Consider the following 22,675-nt stretch of genomic DNA (forward strand, 5'->3'; position numbering starts at 1 on the left):
AGTGCACCACTGCCCCTTACCCATATGGTCAGTCCTAGGCTCCCTCATATCAATCAATCAATTAATCAGGGGGTTTATAAAGCATGCTACTCAACCGTGAGGGTCCCAAGGCGCTACGGGGGTGGGGGTGCAGCTCCGGATCAGTTGAAGAGCCAGGTCTTGAGGTCCTTCCTGAAAGTGTGCAGAGTGGGGGAGCATCTGATGGTCACTGGGAGCTTGTTCCAGGTCTTGGCCACGATGTAGGAGAAGGCTCTCCCGCCTGTTCTGTTTCTGCGGATGCAGGGGACCTCTGCCAGGGCGAGGTCAGCGGACCGGAGTTTCTTCTTGGGTGCGTGGAAGGATACTCTCTCATTTAGGCATTTGGGTCTGATGTTGTGGAGGGATTTGTAGGCATGGGTGAGGAGTTTGAAGGTTACTCTCTTCTCGACGGGGAGCCAGTGGAGGTCTCGTAGGTGCTGGGTCATGTGTTTGTGGTGCAGTGTCCCGAGGACGAGTCTGGCTGCGGCTGCACATATGCACTGTGAAACCGCTTGTATGCAACTCTAGGTTTGCCAACACCCTCCCTGAACTACCTTTCCCACCTACCATCTCTAAAACCCTAATGCGCTGAAAACACCAAACTGAAGATTGCTCTGTAGAGCTGCATCTGCAGGCGAAAGGCCATGCAACTCTCACCTGCTATATTATAGCCCTCAAGACCCTGATCATAATAAGACGTCTCGTGGGGCACCCTGCCTTGCATTCGGGACCAGCTATCTAACACCATAGAATGCAATACTAGCCAGCTTTCCTCCTGTGCTAATCGCAGATAAACTACTCTCTAATTGACCCAAAATTAATTCAAGCATATTCAGCATGTCCTCGCTTCTCAACTATAACCCCTTCTTTTCACAGCTAAGCCTTCTGGCACCCAATGCTGTTGGTACATCTTCCTTGTGGACATTGCTAGCGAATATTCTACAAGAAGATATGCTTTCACAGTCTGATGTCCTACTGGTGTTCTGGAACACAAAGACCTTCCTTGTCCACACTCTGGGTCAAATCAAGGAACCCTCCCACTGTGAATGAGAAGGTGCATCAGCTACTCCATTGTCTAGGCCCACAATGTGGTTAGCTCAAAACCAGAGGTTTTTCTCCAAGCATTGCAAGACCAATTCTCTCAGAACCTTCAACGTCCGAGCATCAGACAGAGTCATCCTGTTTCCCACCTGCACCACTGTTGCATTGTCAGACGCAAATGTCACCCTCCTGTTTCTCCACTCTGCGTCCACTTTCATTGTCATCCTCAATCTCTCACACTCTCCTGTTACCACTGCTGTCCCAATGAACAAGAAAATCTTCCAAGTAATGAAGAAACTGCTCTGACACAGTTACTGTGCGAACCATCCATTTCAGGAAGGTACTACATTTTTCATGCACTTCCCATGCAACTGAACCTCTCATAGACATGAACTTGTCAACAAAGTATCTTCCCTGAAATGGTATTCCTAATAAATCAAGCTCATTTTGGTGCACTGACACTAGGCAAACACCCAATATAATATATGCCTTGACCATTTGGCACCAACCTGCACCTCCACACTAACTCAATGGCTGTGTCTTTACTGGTTGGCATATGACACCGAACACTCTGTTTGGTCGATGCAATCATTTACACATCTCACATCAGGTTGTGACAGATATTGCATCACCATCAAGTTCCTCAATTTAGGAATCGGAAATGGCCCTGTCATACTACCCTGACCCACTTCTTTTCACTGTTTCTTCTACTAGTGTGGTAGTGCTCTTCCATCCCTTTGCAGGACTTCAGATTGTATGCTTGTCAACCCACCTGTGGACCCATGTAGGGAACGCGAAAACCAAAACGAAAACTCTCCCCCAAGAAAGCTGTTATTGTACTGTCAGGATATCTCTCCAACAATGGTAGCATTACCTCAGAGTCAACTGGAGTATCTGCCCATTGCCACCACTCATTTGCATTACCCGTGCTCCATCCTGCTGAGAGTGGGTTGTCCCCTGCTGTGAACTGCAGCCGATGTGCCTGCCGCCACAATTGGAACAGTCATGGCAAAAGTCACAGGGTGCAAATAATAGGCTCCCTTTAGTTAAAGTTTCAACAGGCCCCCATAGAAGGTTGCTTGTCCATTTCCCCGATCCCATTCTTGATGGGGCGTCTTGGAAAGGTGTCGTAAGGATAGGCAGACTACTCGCATCATGTGCCGTTTGCACAGGACTTGTAGGTGCCATGCACTGTAGCCAAAGCTTCTGATCAATATCCCCCATGATTTTAATGGCATGGTGCTTCTCCAGAGACTAAACTGCTCATCAAATCTTAACCATGCCAAGTCACCAAAACTGATTCTAGCCGCCTTAAGGAGATACATGTACTCCCTTAAGGCCAAACTCTGCCCCGGGGGCTTTCCACATAAGATGCTAGTGAAAATAGCGAATGCCCCTCTCAGGTATCCATGTTACTGGGCACCTATGGCCCCTTAGCTAGCTCTCTTTCCTCTGCTTTCGAGCCTTCTTGGCTCACTGTCTACCTATAGACCAATTTAAACAAATCAATATACTTGTTTGCCCAAATCTTATTCTTGGTCGTCTGCATCAATTGACCACCTCAAGAGGCCATCTATGCCTGTATTCCGCAATTCACACATCACACCCCTTTGTCATAGTTGCAGCCCAAGGAAACCCCATTGGGGCATCCTGTGCCCTGATATTCTTCTACTTACCCATCTGTGTCATGGCAGAGCATTCACCCAGTGCTTAATGAACCCTGGCAATGTGTCCTGCATTACCCCACAGTTGAACCTTGCCTCCGCACCACATCACTGATGCGCCCCTCAAGATGATGATTTAGTCAATGCCATTCCTGTATGTACCTCTAGCTCTGACGTCAACCTTTCCTGCCCATGCCCCAGTGCCAGACCACTCTCTCACTGAAGAGGAGACCCCCAGCTGTCATCGCTATTGACAACACAGAAGTGCCCAATCATAGCCAAAGTATCCTATGGGTCTTTTCCATCCCTCCTCCTCGGTCAGCACCATGATCCATTCCTTACCACAAAGAACAGGAAAGCGGCCCTGTACTCCACCACCTGTACAGACTTCTTTGCCCCTGTTGACTGCAGCCATTTTAGGGCTCCCCTCAGTGCTTATTGCCATATACGTAGGCTGTGGGGTTTTAGGTTTAAACCTATAATAACTGATAAAACCCCACTGAAAGAAAAATAGCCCTCACCGGTGAAAACATATAAACACTGAAAAAACACCTGCACAACTACAAACTAAATACCATTCAAAGAAAGGAAAAAGAAAGTAAGAGTCATTTTGTTCTTACTGAAGGGGTCAATAAAATGTAACTTTGTTATACAAGCTAGCAGTAAGAAAGACTGGCTAACATTATTCTGTTTGAGTTTTGTTTTTTAGGGATGCCACTAAAATATTGTTTCTTCTTCCTTTTACTTTTTTCAGTTTTATGGTCTTTGGTCTAAAGATGCAGGGTTTAGTTTCACGTTTTAGGTTTAGTTTAATTATTTTATAAACTGTAGAGAATCAGGACATATCAAACTCAGATTTGATATTTTGGCTGCATTTGATTCTTTCACTGATAGGTAAAATGGCTAGTTTCATAACAATCTTTCCTAATATGTGTCATCACATTTTCCCACAGAGAATGGGTAAAAACCCTTAATACATCAGACCATAGTTTCTAGTGGGTCAGTATTGATAGTAGGTGAATTGCCAACACCTCAGGCTTTAAATATTAAATCTAAGGTATAGTGACAAGTGTATATATATCACCAAGCATCTGGAATAGTGGTGAAAACGTGACTCCAGACTTATGGAAAACATGGAACGCAGTGTCACTTGTTATGCTCTGCAAAAAAGGTTCTTTCCAAGTTCAACAAAGATTGGAGTGATATTGTTTGTATTTGTAGTGATTCAGCTATGTATATAAAAAATTTGTGTGATGACCTGTCAAAATTGATACCCGAGCTGAAGTGATTCCCTGTAGGAGATCCTTGCCACTTGTTAGATGGTATGCTGAAAGCATCTTTACAATCTTCAGAGTTAATGAGGGATGCTATTGACTTTTTAGTCCATTCTGGTGCACTGTTTTCTTATGCCCAGGAACTAAAACGCAAATATTTATCATTTCGTGCTTTATGTGGCATCTAAGAAAAAGTCATCCAAACTGTGCCCCTTAGCTAACGGTTCTCAGCCCAAGGGGCTATGAATGCTGAGAGGGCCTTTTCACAGAAGTTTACATGGGAAGGAAAGCGCGAGCGCACATGACCAAACACTCACTGAAGAAGTATTGTATGGTGTACTACAATAAGATTAATTAGCAAAAATCTCTTTGTACCTCATCTACACTATACATACACTGTCTATATACCATGTTCTTTCAGTGCAGAAAGCAAGCAATGATAAAGGCAAAACGTTCCATAAACACCGGAAAAACACTTTTTCTGTTGGTTTTAGTGGCGTGAAAATGTGTAACCACTGATAACAACTGTTTTTTAAGATATTGAAAACACTGATAAAACCCCACCAGAATTTACCAAAAATTGAAACTGAAAACAGGACAGCCTACATATACGCCTCCTCCTTCATCCTTAGACCCCATTCAAATTCTAAATTATTGCTCAAAAACCCAAGAACACCCTTCTTGGGGAGTGAACCCACAACAGGTCACCTACCCCACCACAAAGAACTCTTCACGCTGGACAAGTTTCTGGGGACCCGCACCCCAAGCTTCTCCAGGGGCCTCGTCCTGCCATCGTCCTGTGTAGGCTCCCACCAGCTGCCCGCACAGTTTCATGGACCTGAAGCTCTGACTTTATGATGATTCTCTGCAAGAAATGGCGCTTCAAAATCTGCAGCATCTCTCCCCAATTCTGCTCGAACGCTGGCTATTGGCATTCCTAGCCCTCAAGAGAATTGGTGCCTGCAGTGCCTGCATCTCATTGGTCCACCAGGGAACGGTGCCATGATGACCTGGACTTCTGTCAAGACACTCTTACTGGTGCATCCATCTCTTGTCTCCCCAGGCCTCTTCATCCCAAGGGTGAGTACTCACAGGGGGCCTCACACCAGACATACTGTGTGATGTCGCTGACTTCCTGCCATGGCCACAACCCACAACAGGGCCAGCTGGGTCCATCTGATCACTTCTGTGAGACTGGACACTGGCTCCTGCAGAACTCTTGTCCAATACCTGTCTGACTGGTGTTGCTGTTCCTCCAACGAGCACCAGAGAGGGGAACGTTAGCAGCCCCCACCAACATCCTGCTCAGGGTCAGCTGTGCTTCAATAACTGTGTCAAAAATTCAGAAGCTCTAGATATTCCCTTCAGCTTGGCCACAGTCTCAAAGGAAAGTGATCTTGCTGCTGTATGGGCTGATGCTATGTGAGTGACCCTACGGCTGCCGCGCTCCCTGGCCTTCTTCCCAACCTTCGTGAGCGTGCTGCCCTGACCACGCTCATAATCCTGAATGTAGTTTCCATATCTGGATTCTTACTCGTGATAATTCTTTCAGTAAAGAATTGTAAGAGAAAGAGGAATCATTTAATTTCCAAACAACTAGGTCTAGAAGGTAAATTACTTTTCTCCCTTGACAGAGGTCTAGATGTTACTATGTTAAAACACTCAATTACAACATTGATCCTCCCCAGCGTGGACGATCAGAGGTTCCAACATGTGAAGTAAAGTGGGAGGGTGACCCAGCAAATTCATTGATTATAGGTAGCAATGATCCGGAAACTACGTAGTGTAGTGTAGCTCCTATTTTCCCAATAGGCTCTGCGCATTGGAATAGTGCCTACAGCAGTAAAGGCCTAGGCCAGACGTTAACTAGGTCTACTACTGTCGATACTAGACTTAATTTTTGGGTTTGCCAGCTAAGCTCAGAGTTCGCTAGAAACTTTCTCGAATGTTCAAGGAAGGATTAACTCCCCTGATTAGACAAGAAGGGATTTAGTTTCTGACAACCATAGAACATGACAACTTTGCTCTCCCCTAATCAAGAGTCAATCTCGAGAGTCGTGTGAGCACAAGGCAATTATTTTACTCAGTCAGTACGTGCATTCTTAGTCTCATCAGAATGTAGAGAAAAGGAAGAGACGGGCGTGTTCAATAAAAGATGTTATTTATTGATCAGTCTCTTTTCTCGTACAAGAGAAATGGATCGATATTATTGCAATACTTATAGTTAAGTAAAGTGCATACATTAGAAGCAATAGTATAAAATAATACTGTAAAAACATTGATATGGTTTCTGAGCCATATGATGTTTAAAATGATTAAAATATATTTACATACACATATACATTTGACTAAACGTACTCAACTGGTGTTTCTAAATACGCCTACCCCGTGTACCTGACCTAAGTCTAATGCGTGGGCGGGAATAGAAAGTTACAGTTTAGTTTAAGTTTGTTTTTGCCAAGTGAATAACTAAAGAATTCTCTAGGAGGGGTTATTCAGTTCTGTACCTGGAATTTAGGATGAATGAGGAATGGTATCTCTTTCTCTGCTCTCGATATTCCAGGCTGCCTGCGAGGGCTGCCCAGAAGCGCCGGTGCTGGGTCTCTCGGCTTGAGATAGCAGCGCGTCTCTCAGCGCGTCAGGAAGGCGGGGCTGCTGCCTGCGGGGTCTGCTTCTGCTCTCGGCTTCGGCAAGTATGGCTGCTCCGTCTTGTCACCACGCGTGTGTTTGCATAGGGCAAGGTCGGCAATATTTATACCTTAAAGGTGCCGAGATTGACGTAAGGATGGACATAGGTACGTCAATAAAGATGTCATACGACTTGCTCGTTAGCACATTCTTTACTAAAGTTCTCTGTGAAATCAAAACAATGGCCGCACGGATTATCCAGGTTGTCATAGGTTTGATTTGTTATGAGAACGTCGTATGCCTTATCAGGGGCTGGAGGAATGTCGCTTGTCTAATTAGATCTCAAGCGTTATGACCTAATCAGATAACACGTTCCTGTGCCGTAGTGTGACTGCGTCAGATAACGGTATCTGCATCATGGGGGATTTCTTGCCTCATGGGCTGACTGTTAGTTAACTAGCTAGTAAGTTTAACCAGAATAGGGTCAGGAATAGGGGGATCGAATCAGAACCTATAGAAATACACGACACCCACTCCACGCTAACTATGGTCATATCTACTAATCTATGCATAGTATAACATAGTACAACATACTATAGAGTATAGTGTATACCTTACCACCCCAAAATACATAAATGCATTTCGAAATTTTCAAATATACTGAAAAATTGCAGTCATATATATTGTATGCACTTAAGCTATGAATTAGATGCAAAAGTGAACACGCATTGTTATGCATTATTGATTGTTGGTATATGAGAAATACACATGAAATGGCTCTTAATATGGCTATACAGAAAAAAAGTCGAAACCATTTCATCACATAAAATCTATTGCGAACATACCAGCGGGCAGCTAAAGTCTATAAAGTCTATAAAGTATCTAAAATAGAAATCTTAGTTCTCTAGGAATAGTCTCTTACTTTAAGCAGAAAATCAGTGTCCCGGGAAAAAATATATAGAAAAATATTTTAGGGGCTTGCTGAAAAAAGTTGCTGTCCGTGAACTGGATTGTAATTGTTCATGTGACTTTATTTTTAAAGTTGAAGGCCGAATTCAGGGAACGCCGTGTGCGAGTTTACTCAAAAGTCTCTATTTCTGTTCCGGAGAGAACATCATATCATTCAGGCTTTCGAAAAAACTGTCAACAGCTTCATGGGAAAGTTCCTCTAAGTCGGAAATAGGGGTAACCATGCATTCATGCGCATGATTGTCTCCATTGACATTCTGATTTGCATTGCTGACAGAAGGTCGTACCTGTTCGATGCTGCTTTCATCTTGAACTTCACTACTCTTCAATCGCAGTGGTGAAGATTCCAGGAATGCCGTCATCAGAATTGGCAGCCTTTGAGGGCAGCACAGTGCGTGAACCTTGGTAGGAACCAACAGTGTATCTGCATCCACCGGCGCATCCGATTGTAGCGTCAGACAGGTGTCTAACACGCATTCTTCTCCGCATAGCAGACACCTTAGTACAGGTAAAACACACCTTTGCCACATTGGTCGAAATGATAGAAACCAAGTCATGTTTAGGTCTCTAAGCCGGGATAGTCCCAGGATTTTTGATATCCGGTCCCGGTATCCAATGGCTAGGATCGTATCTTCCATTGTCGCGAGAGTTTGATCTGTGACATGGGTTGCCATAACGAAAAATAAGGACTAGGAATAGGATTCCTGCAATTAGTCCTAGGATCAGGGGAAGTCCGCCAAAAATCGAATGGACGAAGTCTGGAAAAATACCCAGTATGGCTTTGAATGGTGTTAATGCCATCGAAAATACTGTCTTAAATACCTTTGAGACCCCTGTGGTATCAGAAATATTTAAGATTTCGCTCAGGATTTCCGCGAAATGTACGGGGGAATTAGTTGATAATAATGTATGTATCTCTGCAGTCGTCCTTGCGACTTGTAGATCATACGTTTCTTTAGATGACGTGAGCCTTGTAGGCGTCTGAAGAAGCACTGTTTTCATTCTGCTTAAAGTGTCTATTCGAATAGAAGTAATTTTCAAACTGGGCCATGCCCTTGCCTCCCTGTCTGGAAAGGAGCTGGGAAACAAAGAACGTCCACAGCACTTGACCTTCGCCGTCGTAGTGACGAGATAAGGAGTCCCGGGCATAAGACTACAGCATCTGCGGTCTACAATAAGAATGTAACTCCCATTATAGAGTCTTTGAAAGAATGGTTCTATTTCAGTTGCAGGTGCGCCTTGCTGGTGACATGAAAGGTTGTATGAATTCCCTTCACAGGCTCCGTGCAAACTAATACCGTTACACAGAAGCGTGCCGCTTAGTGACATAGCACAATTGTTGCCACTAAGAAACACTTTCTGTCCTTTGTTACTGACACATGCATGTGAATAGGGCAGGTTCCATGTTGTTTTAAGGTACCCCTTTCCCAATTTCTCGTACATGCCAGCCTGTATATATTTTTGGCAGTATTGAAACCTGAAGGTTGAGATTGGAATATTTATGATTCCGTGGATTATCCATTCACTGACAGGTCGTTCTGACATTGTCAACGGTAATCTTTCTAGTTTTTCAATGCTCAAGATTGTATAATCAGCACCCTTCTGAGCCATACCGATTTGTCTATCAGTAAGGTTAAAGATTTGGAATAGTGACGTTGTGTTGATTAAACGCCAAGGCACATAGCCTGAACGCAGATTTTGTAACGTCCAGCCAAGCTGTACAATAGAACGCAATTGTGACTGACCATGTTGTAATAACAGTAAGTCTTGCGATAATATATCGATTGCTGAAGACACAATGCTGTCCAATGAAAAAATTCTGGAGGACAGAGTCATTAACCCATTGTCCACTACAGAAAGTGATTTTTCCAAATTAATACGGTCAATTTCCCGTATTCTCTCTGCTGTTTCAATTTGAGTAACCTTCCAGGCCTCATTGTATGCTGCATATACAGAGGCTGCTATGAAACGCTTTTGACGCTGTTTGCGTGGTCCCATTATGAAATCACGCAAGTCAGCACCATCAGTAAGTAAAGTTAGGTGTTGCTTAATTTCAGGCAGTGTGGAAGTTTGTAGCCATTGAAGGCATAATTTGCCCACACTGTAGGTTGTTATTATCCCTGGGTGATGTCTTTGGGGATATCTAGGGTCTGGCCTGGTCATTTTGAAACCCTGGGTTTTATCCAGGAATCTATCTTGACAGTTATTTGTATCTGTGGGCCAGATCAACCATTGTTTCCAATCAGGATGTGTTCTGTTCTGGTTAAGTATATGGTTTATGTCTATTTCTTCATCTGTTTCAGAGTTATTGCTAAACATTGTTGGCTTTGGAATAGACAGGTTATTTAAATCTTTGATTTTGGCTAAGCCAAGACAGGTGGTTTGTTGAACGGTGTCATTTAAAAATATCATTTGTTCTGGGATCATGCAGGCTCTAAACAAAGCTTCTATACCCTGTACTTGCCATTCTTTTGTGCCCCAAACACTTTTCAAATCAACATGTTTGTCCCAATAATCAAATCCAAAAGTATTCATTTTTTCAAAGAAAGAATCTGAATATATCAATTTTGTGTTGGTTATCATGGTTTTCATCCCTGTCTTGTTTGACAATTTGTAATAAAATGTTTCAGCATTAGTTATGTTAAAACCTGAAAAATATGAATATTTGCCATACACGGTTCTAGAGCTCCCTTTTGGAGGTGTAGTACAATGTTCCCATTGATTAAAATTTAAAACATTTCTAGGTTGTGCAGATTTATGCAAGAAATGGTTACCATAATGGTTATAGCAGTACATGCTGTCATAATTTGTAGAACCCTGCAAATAATCATGTTTTGTAAATTTAGCAGACATTACTAAGTCAGACATCATATTGTTTATACTTTCAAAGTCCCAATCATCAGCAAATGAGTTTGGTTTTGCAAAGTCACTCAAGGAGATCTTGATTTGGTGTGGATATTTCAGGATCTCGACCGGACCATAAATTTCATAGTCAGTGTTGTCCCAGGCTACCCCACCAGATATTGGAATTGCTGTGAAGTTGGCTGAAGAAAGTTCTGAAGAAAGTTCTCTTTTCTCGACGTGTGAAGATGTGTGTGGTTTGAGGACCAAGTTGATGTTCTGACTTGCTGTGTCCATTTTAGCATATTTTCCCTCAATGAAGCGTCCCAAGGTAAATACCATGATGAGCCAAAGTATGAGGATAAATGCACCAAAACCCACCCAAAATTCAATCCATGGAGAAACTAGATATGTTTCTTTCAGTTGTTTCAAAAGTTCCTTAGCTTTGTCTTTAAAGGATTTTGATGATGGCTGTGTCTTTTGTTCGCTGAAGCCGTCAGAGGAATCATCGAAGTTGATGAAGTAACCGGATGCAGTTCTGTCAATTGTTCCAATTGGTTCAGGATTTTTGTTTCTCGCATTTTCACTTGGTACTTCTGTATAGATTGGTGTGTCTCTGCTAAATGTCTTTATTTGGGTTTTCAGAGGTCTAAGTTCTATTGCATTGTTGCATAGTCCTTGTTGTTCTTCCGTAGGCGTTTCGAATGTGATGAGCCTCTTTGATAGGACCTCTGTACTGGTAGCAAACCTTGGTGTTCTGCTACTTATTGGGAGTCCACTTGGCCTACTGTTTGTTATCGGCCACATGTTGTGGTTTTACCAGGTCGATGGATACAACTCGGTTCTCCTTTTTTCCAGCAAGTGGCGGTAGTACAACTGATCTTGTCCCGTTGACAGACAATACAGGAACTGCTTTTCTGTAAGAAGGCCCAAATTCCTTCTTTACCGCGATCTTCTCCCTGACTAGATCCCCGACTTTTGGAATCCAGACAGGTCTTGCTGGGACAGGTGGTGATTCTTCAGTGGTCGTTGGCTGTTCTTTCAACTGTATGTTGCTCAGGTCTTTTCTTGTTTTGTTTAAGTCCTGCAAAATAGCCAAACGGTCTTTGACATCAAAGCTTTTTTCTGTTACCACTGAAGTCTGACTATCAAGGTCAGAGATCAACATCCTAGTTCCGAATAATAATTCGTACGGACTGAATCCCTTCAGAGAATTTCTTGGCAAGTTATTAAGACTACGTTGGACACTTATTAGATGTTTGACCCACCCAGCTCCCGAACCTAATATCCTTTCTATTATAGATTGCTTTCTGTCTTGGTTTTTTCTTTACACCATCCCATACCCTCAGGAAGGAAGTGAGAAGATTCCCGCTGGGCTGTGCTCATTTGGCCATTCTTTCCCCCCCCAGGCTGGATTGCCTGAGAAAAGGAAAAAAAATTGGTCGAACGTAGCATGCTCTTAGCGTATATGCCATTTAGACTCGCAAATCTTGTATAACAGTCCGGACGTCAGCCGAGTGTTGTGGATCTACATTATAAGTGGGAACTAGCCTGTATATGTTAATCGCAAGCCATTCTTTTTAGTGGTGATGTTATCTGCCTTGATACGACGAGGTATTAAACTGCTTCTCTCCCCACTGCGATCTCTGTTGCAGTTTGGGCAGTTTTTTACAAACATGGTGTAGTGCAGGCTCATGCCTGGCCACCAGTACCGTGATTGTAATTCTTCCAGAGAATCCTTTAATTTAAGGTGTCTGAGACCCTCGCCCATGTGTGCGTCTGCGATTAACAAGTTTCTCCTGTCCATGTTTGGAATCACTCTATCCCCCACTCCAGGGATTCGAGCAAAAGGAATGGAGTTTGCATCTATGATGTATGTGTAATTGAGTGGATAGTTGATCGGTAACGCCGAGCAGTCGCCTTTTGATGACGTTTTTACTGCCAGCAATGTTTCGCCGTCAATGTATTTTAATGTACGCTTTTTTCGATCTACGGGAGCCGGTTTACTGGCTGCCGCTGCGGCTGTTTCAGCCAATGAATTCCCTACAACGTGAACGCCATCACGCTGGTGACTCAGTGAGTGTGTCACGTGAGTCTTTGGTAGTTCTTTTTTCAAAAGAGCTACCTGTTCCCAGAGCAGTCTCTGCTTTATTGGTGCATCCGTGTCATCTTTGTAATCGTTCTGAATCCAGGTCTGCAAATCCTTGTTATATGCTTTGACGCAGAAATATGAATCTGACACTATAAGTGTCGGGAATTCGCGATCCGCATTATCTAGCGCCATTTTCAAAGCTAATATTTCAGTTTGTAGTTCTGAATTAGTTTCTACTGAGTGTGATTTTGTTAATAGAGGTCTTAGTTTACCTCCGTGCCACACTTCTTTTGTAATCTCACATGTGGGATTGTATGCATGTTCTCCCCAAACGGAGGGTTGAGCATGTCCGTCTGTATAGATTACACAGGCGTAATGTCGTAGAGGCAGAATGTCGATTGGCAGAGGATACGTTTTTTCATATTTTAGATTTTTTAATTCTTCTAGTTCTGGATCAAAGAAGTAATATACTTTGTCCGTTGTGATTGAATTTACCCATTGTAACCATTCTGGATCCAATGTTGTTGTTGGTAAATTACACGGTGTTGTTAATGCCTCAAAAGCTGATTCTGCTGTTCTGACTGTGATATGTCTACCGTCAGCTATGTCTTTTTCTCTAGCTATTGCGGTTTGAACTGCTTGAACAATTTTTCCTTTGTTGTTGAATCTCTGTTCAGCTTTTGTGTACAAATGTGATTTGAATGCAATTGGTACCTTATCTCCCTCATTAGAGGTTAGGTATGTGAATCCGTATCTCCCTGGGATGACTCGGATCACAAGGTTGCGTGTATTATCACGGGTTTCTAATTTTGTTTTAATTAGCATGTCTGTTTGTAAGGATCTCAAAATTTCTGTGTGTGCTTGAGTCCAACTGGATCTTTTAAAGTCTGGTTTAATTAGATCGTAAAGGGGTTTGACCCTTTCTGCGTAATTTGCAATGTAAGTTCTTCCGAAATTTAGGAAGCCTAGAATTGACTGTAGGTTTTTTAGTGTTTTAGGAGCTTGGATTACGGCACATTTCTCTAGGAAATTGTCTGCCAGGCTTTTGCCTTCACTTGATAACTCATATCCTAAGAATAGGACCGTCAGATGGGCAATTCTGGACTTTTTTAAATGTTGAATTTGTAACCCTCTGCAGCGAAACCAAGTATTATGGTGTTCACTCTTTTCAAGTGAGTTTCCAAGTCATCATCTGTTAAGTAAATGTCATCGACATAAGATAATGCTTCATCATCATATAGTTGTAGTAATTCTGTTACTCTCGCTGAGAATACCCCCGGGCTGTTCTTGTACCCCTGGGCTAACCGACAGAATTGTTTTTGAGTGCCATTTACTGAGAATGCAGTTAAATATCTGCTCTCTGGTGCTATGTTTTGACAAAAGAATCCGTTGGAGATGTCCAAGGTTGTTTTGTATTTTTTGCGCACTATGTTATTCATTAGTGCAGCACTGTGTGAGTTTTGCACTGCAAAAGTTTTGCAACATGTGTTAAGGTGTCGGTAATCCAAAACTAGACGGTACGAATTGTCTGGTTTGGAGACCGGAAATAAAGGATTGTTCATTTGTGAGGTGCAAGTTTCAATCACCCCTTGGTATTCTAGCTGATCTAGTATTTCATTTACTTGTTTTTTAGCTTCTTGCTTAATTGGGTACTGCCTTTGTGCAGTAGGTTGTGATTTTAACTGGACTTTGTGAGGAGGAGAATCCTCATCCCATCCTACATGATTTTTATATAAAGCAGGTGCTAAGGCCACTGCCCACTTTCTAGCAAGTGTATATTTTTTATGAATCGGTATTTGATTCGAGAAGGCAGGCATAATTACTTTTTCGCCATGAGGGCACTCCCTGACAAACTCTGGTGGCCAGTCTTTTTCAGCTAGAAGGATGTCATAGCCCTTGGATAGGTTATCCCAAAATAGTCCCCTTATTTTCCTAGTCTTATCTCCCTCTATACGTAATGTTATCTCGTATATTTTGTGGGGCTTGCTAACTCTGGTATCTGCAGTTTCCACTTGAAGGTATTCATTCGTGTCCACTGTCTCCAGATGATTCATAAGGACTTTGCGAGCTATGCTCACCTCTGCTGCGCTGTCTAGCATTGTCTGAGCCCATTCTCCGTTTTTCAGTTGTGTCCTCAGTATTCTCGGCATTGTTAACTACCTTGATACTGGCTACCTTCTTTTTTGGAAATTGTGATTTCTTTTTCAGTTGAGCAGGTTCCTTGTCTTTGGACTTGGCGTGCTCTTCTGATCGTCCTCTTCTTTCCGATTTCTGCGAGGAATTCTGAAAAGATTGAGAGGGACGTGTATCAATGTCTTGATATCTATCAGGTTTTTTAATATTATCCCTATTTCTAAGGTTATATCTATTCCCAGAGGGTTCACTCTGAGGTGACCTTTGTCTCGGGTTCGGAGATTTCTCTCTTTGCCTAGGAGACCTTCCTCTGGACTGGAATTTCTTTTCTTTAGGATTGGATTGTTTATTTCCATCCCAGTTCTTTTTTGGTGAATTATTATTAAAAAATATTTTTTCTGGACTTGTAGTCAGTTGCGGTTTTACTGGTATTCCACCTAGACTATCTCTGCCTAGTTCTTCATAGGATTTTTCTATGATTCTGGCAATTTCAGCTGGTTGGTCTGCTATATCTGTCTCTTTTAACCTCTGGCGGATCGCCACGTTTGCTGCTTCACCCTTTATGTTGGCTAGTAATATAGCCGAGACCTGCTTGAAGTCTTTCAGTAATTTCATACCGAGAGTTAAAGCAGGTTCTGGACCGTATTCATCTTGAATTTGTTTTAGCACATCTGGTATCACCGAAATGGATGGAACACCGTGCGTTTTTGTATAGATGGAAGCAAAGACTGTACCCCAAGTGTCACAGTCCTCAATGTGTGGTGCGATTCCCATTGGGAGACATATAGTCAGAATCCTGTGTTTTTCTAATGGGGTGGTGTCAGGAAACACCGCCTCTATTTGGGTAATTTTCTGTGCCAACCAGAATGGTATTTGTTCCCGTTTAGCTGGAACTTTACCTAGGCAGGATTGGATGTTCTGTGGTGTGATTTTATTTGTGTTCCCCTGGTGAGGGGTCAGCTGTGGAATTTTAATCGCTGGCTGAATTGTTGAAGTCCGCATTACATACTGAACTAATTGTCTATGAATTTTTAGTAGTTGTTTTAGCTGTATTAATAGCTCTGCTGCAGGCATTCTTTCGATGTCTGGATGTGGTGTGTATCCGGCTAGGACCGGCCACGTTGCTCCTGGTCTTCCTAAAGGACCGAGCCTTGTAATGTGATTGTTATGTATTAGGGCGCCATCAAATAAGAGCAAATGCTCTTGGAATTTGAGTGGTACTTCCACCTCCTCGAAAGGAGTGTACGTTTCAGGAGGTTCCTCTACTTTGTAATAGTGGAAGTACTTTGTTACAGCATTTGCTGCTGGAAAATGTATCCATGTATAGTATACCTCTGTCTGCCGATATTCGTGTGCCTCAATTACGAATATGACTGTGCCACCTCTAGGTGTCAGTCCATTTTCTATAAGTTTTAAGGTTATAGATCTCCTTTTAATGACCGGAATAAGTATTATATCCGCGTCTGCTGCTTGCATGGTAGCATCAGCATCTGCTATTTCAGTAGCTAATCTAATTGCCTCTCTTTCTCCATCGCTGTCTCCCATTTTACTGACAGGATGGTATTATTTTTGTTTGCAGATCAGGTTTCTTTATGGAAACAGAGATTAGATGCACAATATTTTGGAACTGTTTTATCCTTCAACGTTGACTAGACCAAGAACCATACATAGGAGTTCCCTCCTGCGAGGTTTTGGAGGATATAATAACCTTTCACCCACTCCAGACGTCTTTGGAGTATTTGGGAAAAGGGGTCTGAGTGAGAAAGCACGACTGAGTTACTCTAAATGTCTTACGTTAGTTTTATCGCCCTTTCCAAACGCGTTGGGCGCCATGTAGTGTAGCTCCTATTTTCCCAATAGGCTCTGCGCATTGGAATAGTGCCTACAGCAGTAAAGGCCTAGGCCAGACGTTAACTAGGTCTACTACTGTCGATACTAGACTTAATTTTTGGGTTTGCCAGCTAAGCTCAGAGTTCGCTAGAAACTTTCTCGAATGTTCAAGGAAGGATTAACTCCCCTGATTAGACAAGAAGGGATTTAGTTTCTGACAACCATAGAACATGACAACTTTGCTCTCCCCTAATCAAGAGTCAATCTCGAGAGTCGTGTGAGCACAAGGCAATTATTTTACTCAGTCAGTACGTGCATTCTTAGTCTCATCAGAATGTAGAGAAAAGGAAGAGACGGGCGTGTTCAATAAAAGATGTTATTTATTGATCAGTCTCTTTTCTCGTACAAGAGAAATGGATCGATATTATTGCAATACTTATAGTTAAGTAAAGTGCATACATTAGAAGCAATAGTATAAAATAATACTGTAAAAACATTGATATGGTTTCTGAGCCATATGATGTTTAAAATGATTAAAATATATTTACATACACATATACATTTGACTAAACGTACTCAACTGGTGTTTCTAAATACGCCTACCCCGTGTACCTGACCTAAGTCTAATGCGTGGGCGGGAATAGAAAGTTACAGTTTAGTTTAAGTTTGTTTTTGCCAAGTGAATAACTAAAGAATTCTCTAGGAGGGGTTATTCAGTTCTGTACCTGGAATTTAGGATGAATGAGGAATGGTATCTCTTTCTCTGCTCTCGATATTCCAGGCTGCCTGCGAGGGCTGCCCAGAAGCGCCGGTGCTGGGTCTCTCGGCTTGAGATAGCAGCGCGTCTCTCAGCGCGTCAGGAAGGCGGGGCTGCTGCCTGCGGGGTCTGCTTCTGCTCTCGGCTTCGGCAAGTATGGCTGCTCCGTCTTGTCACCACGCGTGTGTTTGCATAGGGCAAGGTCGGCAATATTTATACCTTAAAGGTGCCGAGATTGACGTAAGGATGGACATAGGTACGTCAATAAAGATGTCATACGACTTGCTCGTTAGCACATTCTTTACTAAAGTTCTCTGTGAAATCAAAACAATGGCCGCACGGATTATCCAGGTTGTCATAGGTTTGATTTGTTATGAGAACGTCGTATGCCTTATCAGGGGCTGGAGGAATGTCGCTTGTCTAATTAGATCTCAAGCGTTATGACCTAATCAGATAACACGTTCCTGTGCCGTAGTGTGACTGCGTCAGATAACGGTATCTGCATCATGGGGGATTTCTTGCCTCATGGGCTGACTGTTAGTTAACTAGCTAGTAAGTTTAACCAGAATAGGGTCAGGAATAGGGGGATCGAATCAGAACCTATAGAAATACACGACAGTAGAAACTGCATCAAAATATCTGAATATGAAGTCCAAACAGAAGATCAATCAAAGAAACTCAGAAGCAAAAACTTCCAAGAAAACATTGTCCATTCAACAAAGGAGAGGGCAAGTAATAACAAAATGGATGCCCTCTAGGAAACTTTTCCCAAGACAGACAATCAGAACTTGACGTGTGCCACAACCATACTACGATATCCATTGATATTAAGAAGATCAGAGCCAAAAAGTGAAATATTTTGAACACAAGCAACTATCTTTGCAAAGACCCCTGTTTACATTTAGACAGTCGGTGCACATTCTACCAATCAAAGACATTAGCTCAGAGCCAATCACCACTTGTTGGGGATTACAGCCGGTAATAGGTCATTTCACCTGTGGAAGTTTCAATGTATGTGATTTAACAATACAGACAAAGGAAATTGATCCGCGCCTACCTAAGAAGTGGATTCCGTAGAACCATGCAAATCTCAACACCAGCAACTGAACCAGTACCTGAAATGGTGTCCCTCTAACCTCAGGTTCATCAGGATGACCACAGGACCAATCAAAACTAGGATCAGTGAGCACAGAAGCACTGTCCAGTGTAGGGTCTTGAGCATCCTAAAGGGGATGCTCTGTGGTTTATGAATAAGCCAGGAGCCTTAATTGGGCTCATTAGGTAGTCTCGTCTTTCATTGGAACTGCACACTAAGTTTGCTTGACTTTGTTAAGGGAGGATGTGGGCTGAACCATAATCACCCTTTCGGACCTCTCATTTTGTTTTGTATGTTGACCATCAGCCATGTTGAAGAGGTACAGGGAATGGTAAGGCAACGGGGTGGTAGTTATTATATGACAGTGATGTTGAAGTTTGCAGGCAACCGTTGACTGACTCTGTGCCTGCTTTCGTGTGCTGGGTTTATTGACAGATTGTGAGAAGCTATGGGAGCCCCTGGCTGTACACACAGTAATAAGTGCATCATCAGATGTTTTTTTTTAATATCCCTGAGTGATATTAACTTTGTTTACTGGTCGGATACGTATTATGAATAACTAACTGTGTTATTGAGTTTTAGATTATGGCACACATAACTCTATCTACCACCTGTCAAGACAGGGGACAACAATATCACAGCGCAGTCTCTTTCTGAGCTCCTGTTTCATATTCTTTCGGTATTCTCTCACACTACACACTTGTATGCTCCGGCTTAGTTGGTTCGAATACGTTCGTGTACTCATGTGCATCTTCAGCAGGGCGCATCTGAAGAGTTTATTTCACAGGTTGGGATTTATATTATGTAGTACTGTTAGTAAAACATTGTATTTTGCAAAAGCAACGCGTGGATCATTGTTGGAAGAATCATCTTGGAGCATGAGTCCATAAAGTCAATTTGCGACACTGTTGTTCCAGTCCATGGTTTGTAGATTCATCAAGGGGTTAAACGTGAACACTGTTGCTGTTTCAGTGTTGTCATCAAAGACAGGTCTCCAGCCATGACTGTCAGCAACATCCTGGACATTCTCACTGATCCCCCTCTCTATATCGCATGCCATCACTTGGACCTGGTTCTCCATCACTCCACTCGCACATCAACAGCTCATAGACTGTAACCGTGGTAGACGAAACTGAATCTCGGGTGGTGAAGCACACACTTACTCACACACTGTCACATGTAGGGAGATGTCAACTGTGACTACTATGAACACATGATGACCCTTGCATGCTGATGACGGGCCCCCATCCGTCATGCACTACGGCGCTCGTGTGCTGATGACGGTTGGGGGCCGTCATGAACCCGCCCACTCGCGATTCTGCCGCACAGGCTCAGAATCGCGGCAGCATGCAAGGGGTTAAAGGCAAATGTTGCAACACAGAAATGAAAAATGTGATGCCAAATGAATGTAGCTCTATCGGGTTTACTTGTTCTCCTTCCTGAACTTGCTTACCAGCCCAACACTCATTTTTACTCCTTTCTTTGAATCCTGAAAAAAGGACATCAGGCCGCTGTACCCTCTCACATGTCATTTGATAGTCTACCCTCCCTCAGTAGATGCTCGAGTATTCATACCCGCAGGCGAGAATCAGGCCAACCTGTAGATTTCAGGTATCGCGCATGGTGTGGCACTGTCAGTGTGCATCCCACATGGGGACTAGGCGTGCCATAAAACAATTACTAATCTTTGTTTTGTATTGATCCTCTCTTTGTAGGCCTGAAGTAAATTTAAAGAAGTATTCAGGATGCATGAAGGATATCGAAGTGTCCCGCACACCCTACAATTTACTGAGTAGCCCTGATTATGTCGGAATCACCAAAGGATGTGCTTTAGAGGTATGTTGGAATGTCAAATTGTTATGCCTGTTTAAGCCTTTCATGTTTGCATGCTCCCTAAACACATTTACAAACAGCAACACACTCCATGATAACATGTTTAGCAGGAGACAGCATAGATTCGCCAAATGTCAATTGCCCTTTAAAATGATACATTGTTGTTTGCCTACAATAAAGTTTAAATGTGTGCAGTTGGAATTTATTTCTCTGAAAATCTCTGCATATTCACAAAGTTGCAAAGGTTTACACTTTCCTAATTTGCAGGAATATCGTAAATTATGCGGTAATGCATGTGGAAAAAGTTCACATGTACACCAAAATCTGCAGCTTCCACTGCACGTACAAAACTCTGTAAACTGCTTAGAAAAAGACTGCATGTATTTTCCATCTTTGTTGGGGTTGTTTGGCGTGAGAATTGCCTCACAAAAAACATGGAAAATGTATGCACAACTAATGGCAACACTGACGCAGGAATCTTCATTAACTTTGTGAAGGCCAATTAAGTCAATAAAAAACTTTGTAAACACCTGGGTATAATGATGTTTGTAAAAACTCTCTCAGTGTACTGAAAACAAATGCATGGTTATGCTTTTTTGCCATTGTTCTGCCAAACGTTCACGAAAAAGAAACATTCAAGTGGGTTAGTTCAATTCATTCTTCTTTTTTGTCCTGAGGCTAGGGCAGGTGTGGACACAAGTAAACCCCCCTAATAAGGCCAAAAGGTATGGTACAACAAACACTTGTAGTGTGGCAAAACAATTACTTGCACGTGATCTAGAAGGGTATCTAGGAACAGCAAAAACTACTGCAGCTTTGTGAAATACTTTGCAAGTACATGCATCGTACTCGAAAGGGACCACTAGTGGCGCCCTGCAGTACTACAGATGTGGGAAAGAGTTCTCAAATATTAATGTTCGAGTTAGGGGTACATCTGAAGGCAGCTTGAAGTACTGGAGCTTTGTGGAAGATTTTTCAAGCAGCTGTATCTGATTTGAAAGGACATCTATTAAGCACGTTCAATACTGCAGCTTTGTGAAAGGCCAGAACTATTTTTATTAAAAAAAATTCAGCAATGTGCGTTAAGTTCTATAACTGAAGTTGCTTCCACCAAATCCAATGTTCATTAATAAAAAGGGCAATTTTGGTGAACAGTGACTTTTTGCATTTAACCTTATATTGTTAATGGTTTCAGTCTTATCCAATAACCATGGGTACATTTTTCCAACAGAGTATAAACTTGTCACCATTCAAGCATGGATTTTCTCTATGAAATCTAGGTTTCGTGATTTAGAAAACATGTGCGCAGTGTGACTTGTGTTGTCAAAAAACAGTGACCTAAGATACCCTAATGTACATCTCTACTCAAAAAATCAAAAATATCTTTATTCGGATATACATTATCCATAAAAGTACAAACATACACATAATCACGTACATGGTCCTTCATTGTTAATAATATAATCAATGTTAAAATATTCTTTTCAAATATTACAAGATTATCCATATCATTGATAAAAACGGCGGTATTAAAGTGACAATGTGCAAAGTGCAATGTTTCCCTTTAAAGCAGCTAGGAATGAGCAAATCACAAAATCTCAGATTACAATTAGCAGCATCGAATAAAGTGCAACTGTGCATAGTGCAAGATATAAGTGTAATACAGACAAAAACCAGTAAATACTTATGGTACAGCCTGATCCGTCAATCATTAATTCATAGAAGAACGTGATCGAATGGCCATTTTCAGAAAGGTACACACTCAATATATAATGTAATCATCTTTGAGCTGGAGAATAGTTTTGTATGCTACCTTAAAATCCTTTATGCCCTTGGTTCTAAAGAACGGTATCAGTAACTGCATGCTATAATTCTGATAAAAAGAGCAAAAAGAACAGAAAATGTAACAAAGACTGTTTCCCTAAGTTGCCACATGGGCAGGCCAAATTCTTAATATTGGGTTGGTAGCCTATGGGGAAGCACAGCAAATACTTCATTGATCCTTATCTGAGACGAAAAAGAAGGCTACGCTCCCAGCGTGTAATATCTTTTAAAAGGTAACTAATGGGTAAGCACGAAGGGGGTCCGCCATCACCTGTCATTAAAATATACTGATTCACGGATACTTTGGCTGATTCCTGGGCGTATCTTGCATCCCCATAGTGTTTATATAAAATTTTGCGAATAATCTTTCCGTCAGTTCCATCTAAATGATCAGGATTATTAAAGATATGCTCAAGATTAACCGCAATCATATTCGCCCGTACTTGGGCCAACCAGGGGATGTCGCTACCCTTATCGCATTTTAGGCAATCAGCCAACATTTCTCTAGTCAAAGTGGCTGCTGGATTTTTCTAAACCTTTAGCCAGAACAAGACAGGGCATGACCTGATATAATCCTCCAGGTAAGACATTCTTAACTCATTATGGCATACAAAGGTGGACGATGAAATTGGTAAGCCCAAGAGCCTCCTACAAAATCTATTTTCCTCGACCTGG

The 22,675-nt window shown here is 42.2% G+C and overlaps 1 protein-coding gene across 7 annotated transcripts in view; it reads left to right on the forward strand.

Annotated features, from left to right (window-relative positions):
- Positions 1-22,675, forward strand: part of LAMA2 (laminin subunit alpha 2) — a 3,430,794-nt gene that overhangs the window by 3,247,957 nt on the left and 160,162 nt on the right. For all 7 annotated transcript variants that reach the window (XM_078648920.1, XM_078648921.1, XM_078648915.1 and 4 more), the window contains one exon: positions 20,059-20,179. In XM_078648920.1, the coding sequence (XP_078505046.1) occupies positions 20,059-20,179 (121 nt within the window). The remainder of the gene's footprint in view (positions 1-20,058; positions 20,180-22,675) is intronic.

Source organism: Lissotriton helveticus, chromosome 6, assembly GCF_964261635.1.
Source record: "Lissotriton helveticus chromosome 6, aLisHel1.1, whole genome shotgun sequence".
NCBI classification, from domain to species: Eukaryota; Metazoa; Chordata; class Amphibia; order Caudata; family Salamandridae; genus Lissotriton; species Lissotriton helveticus.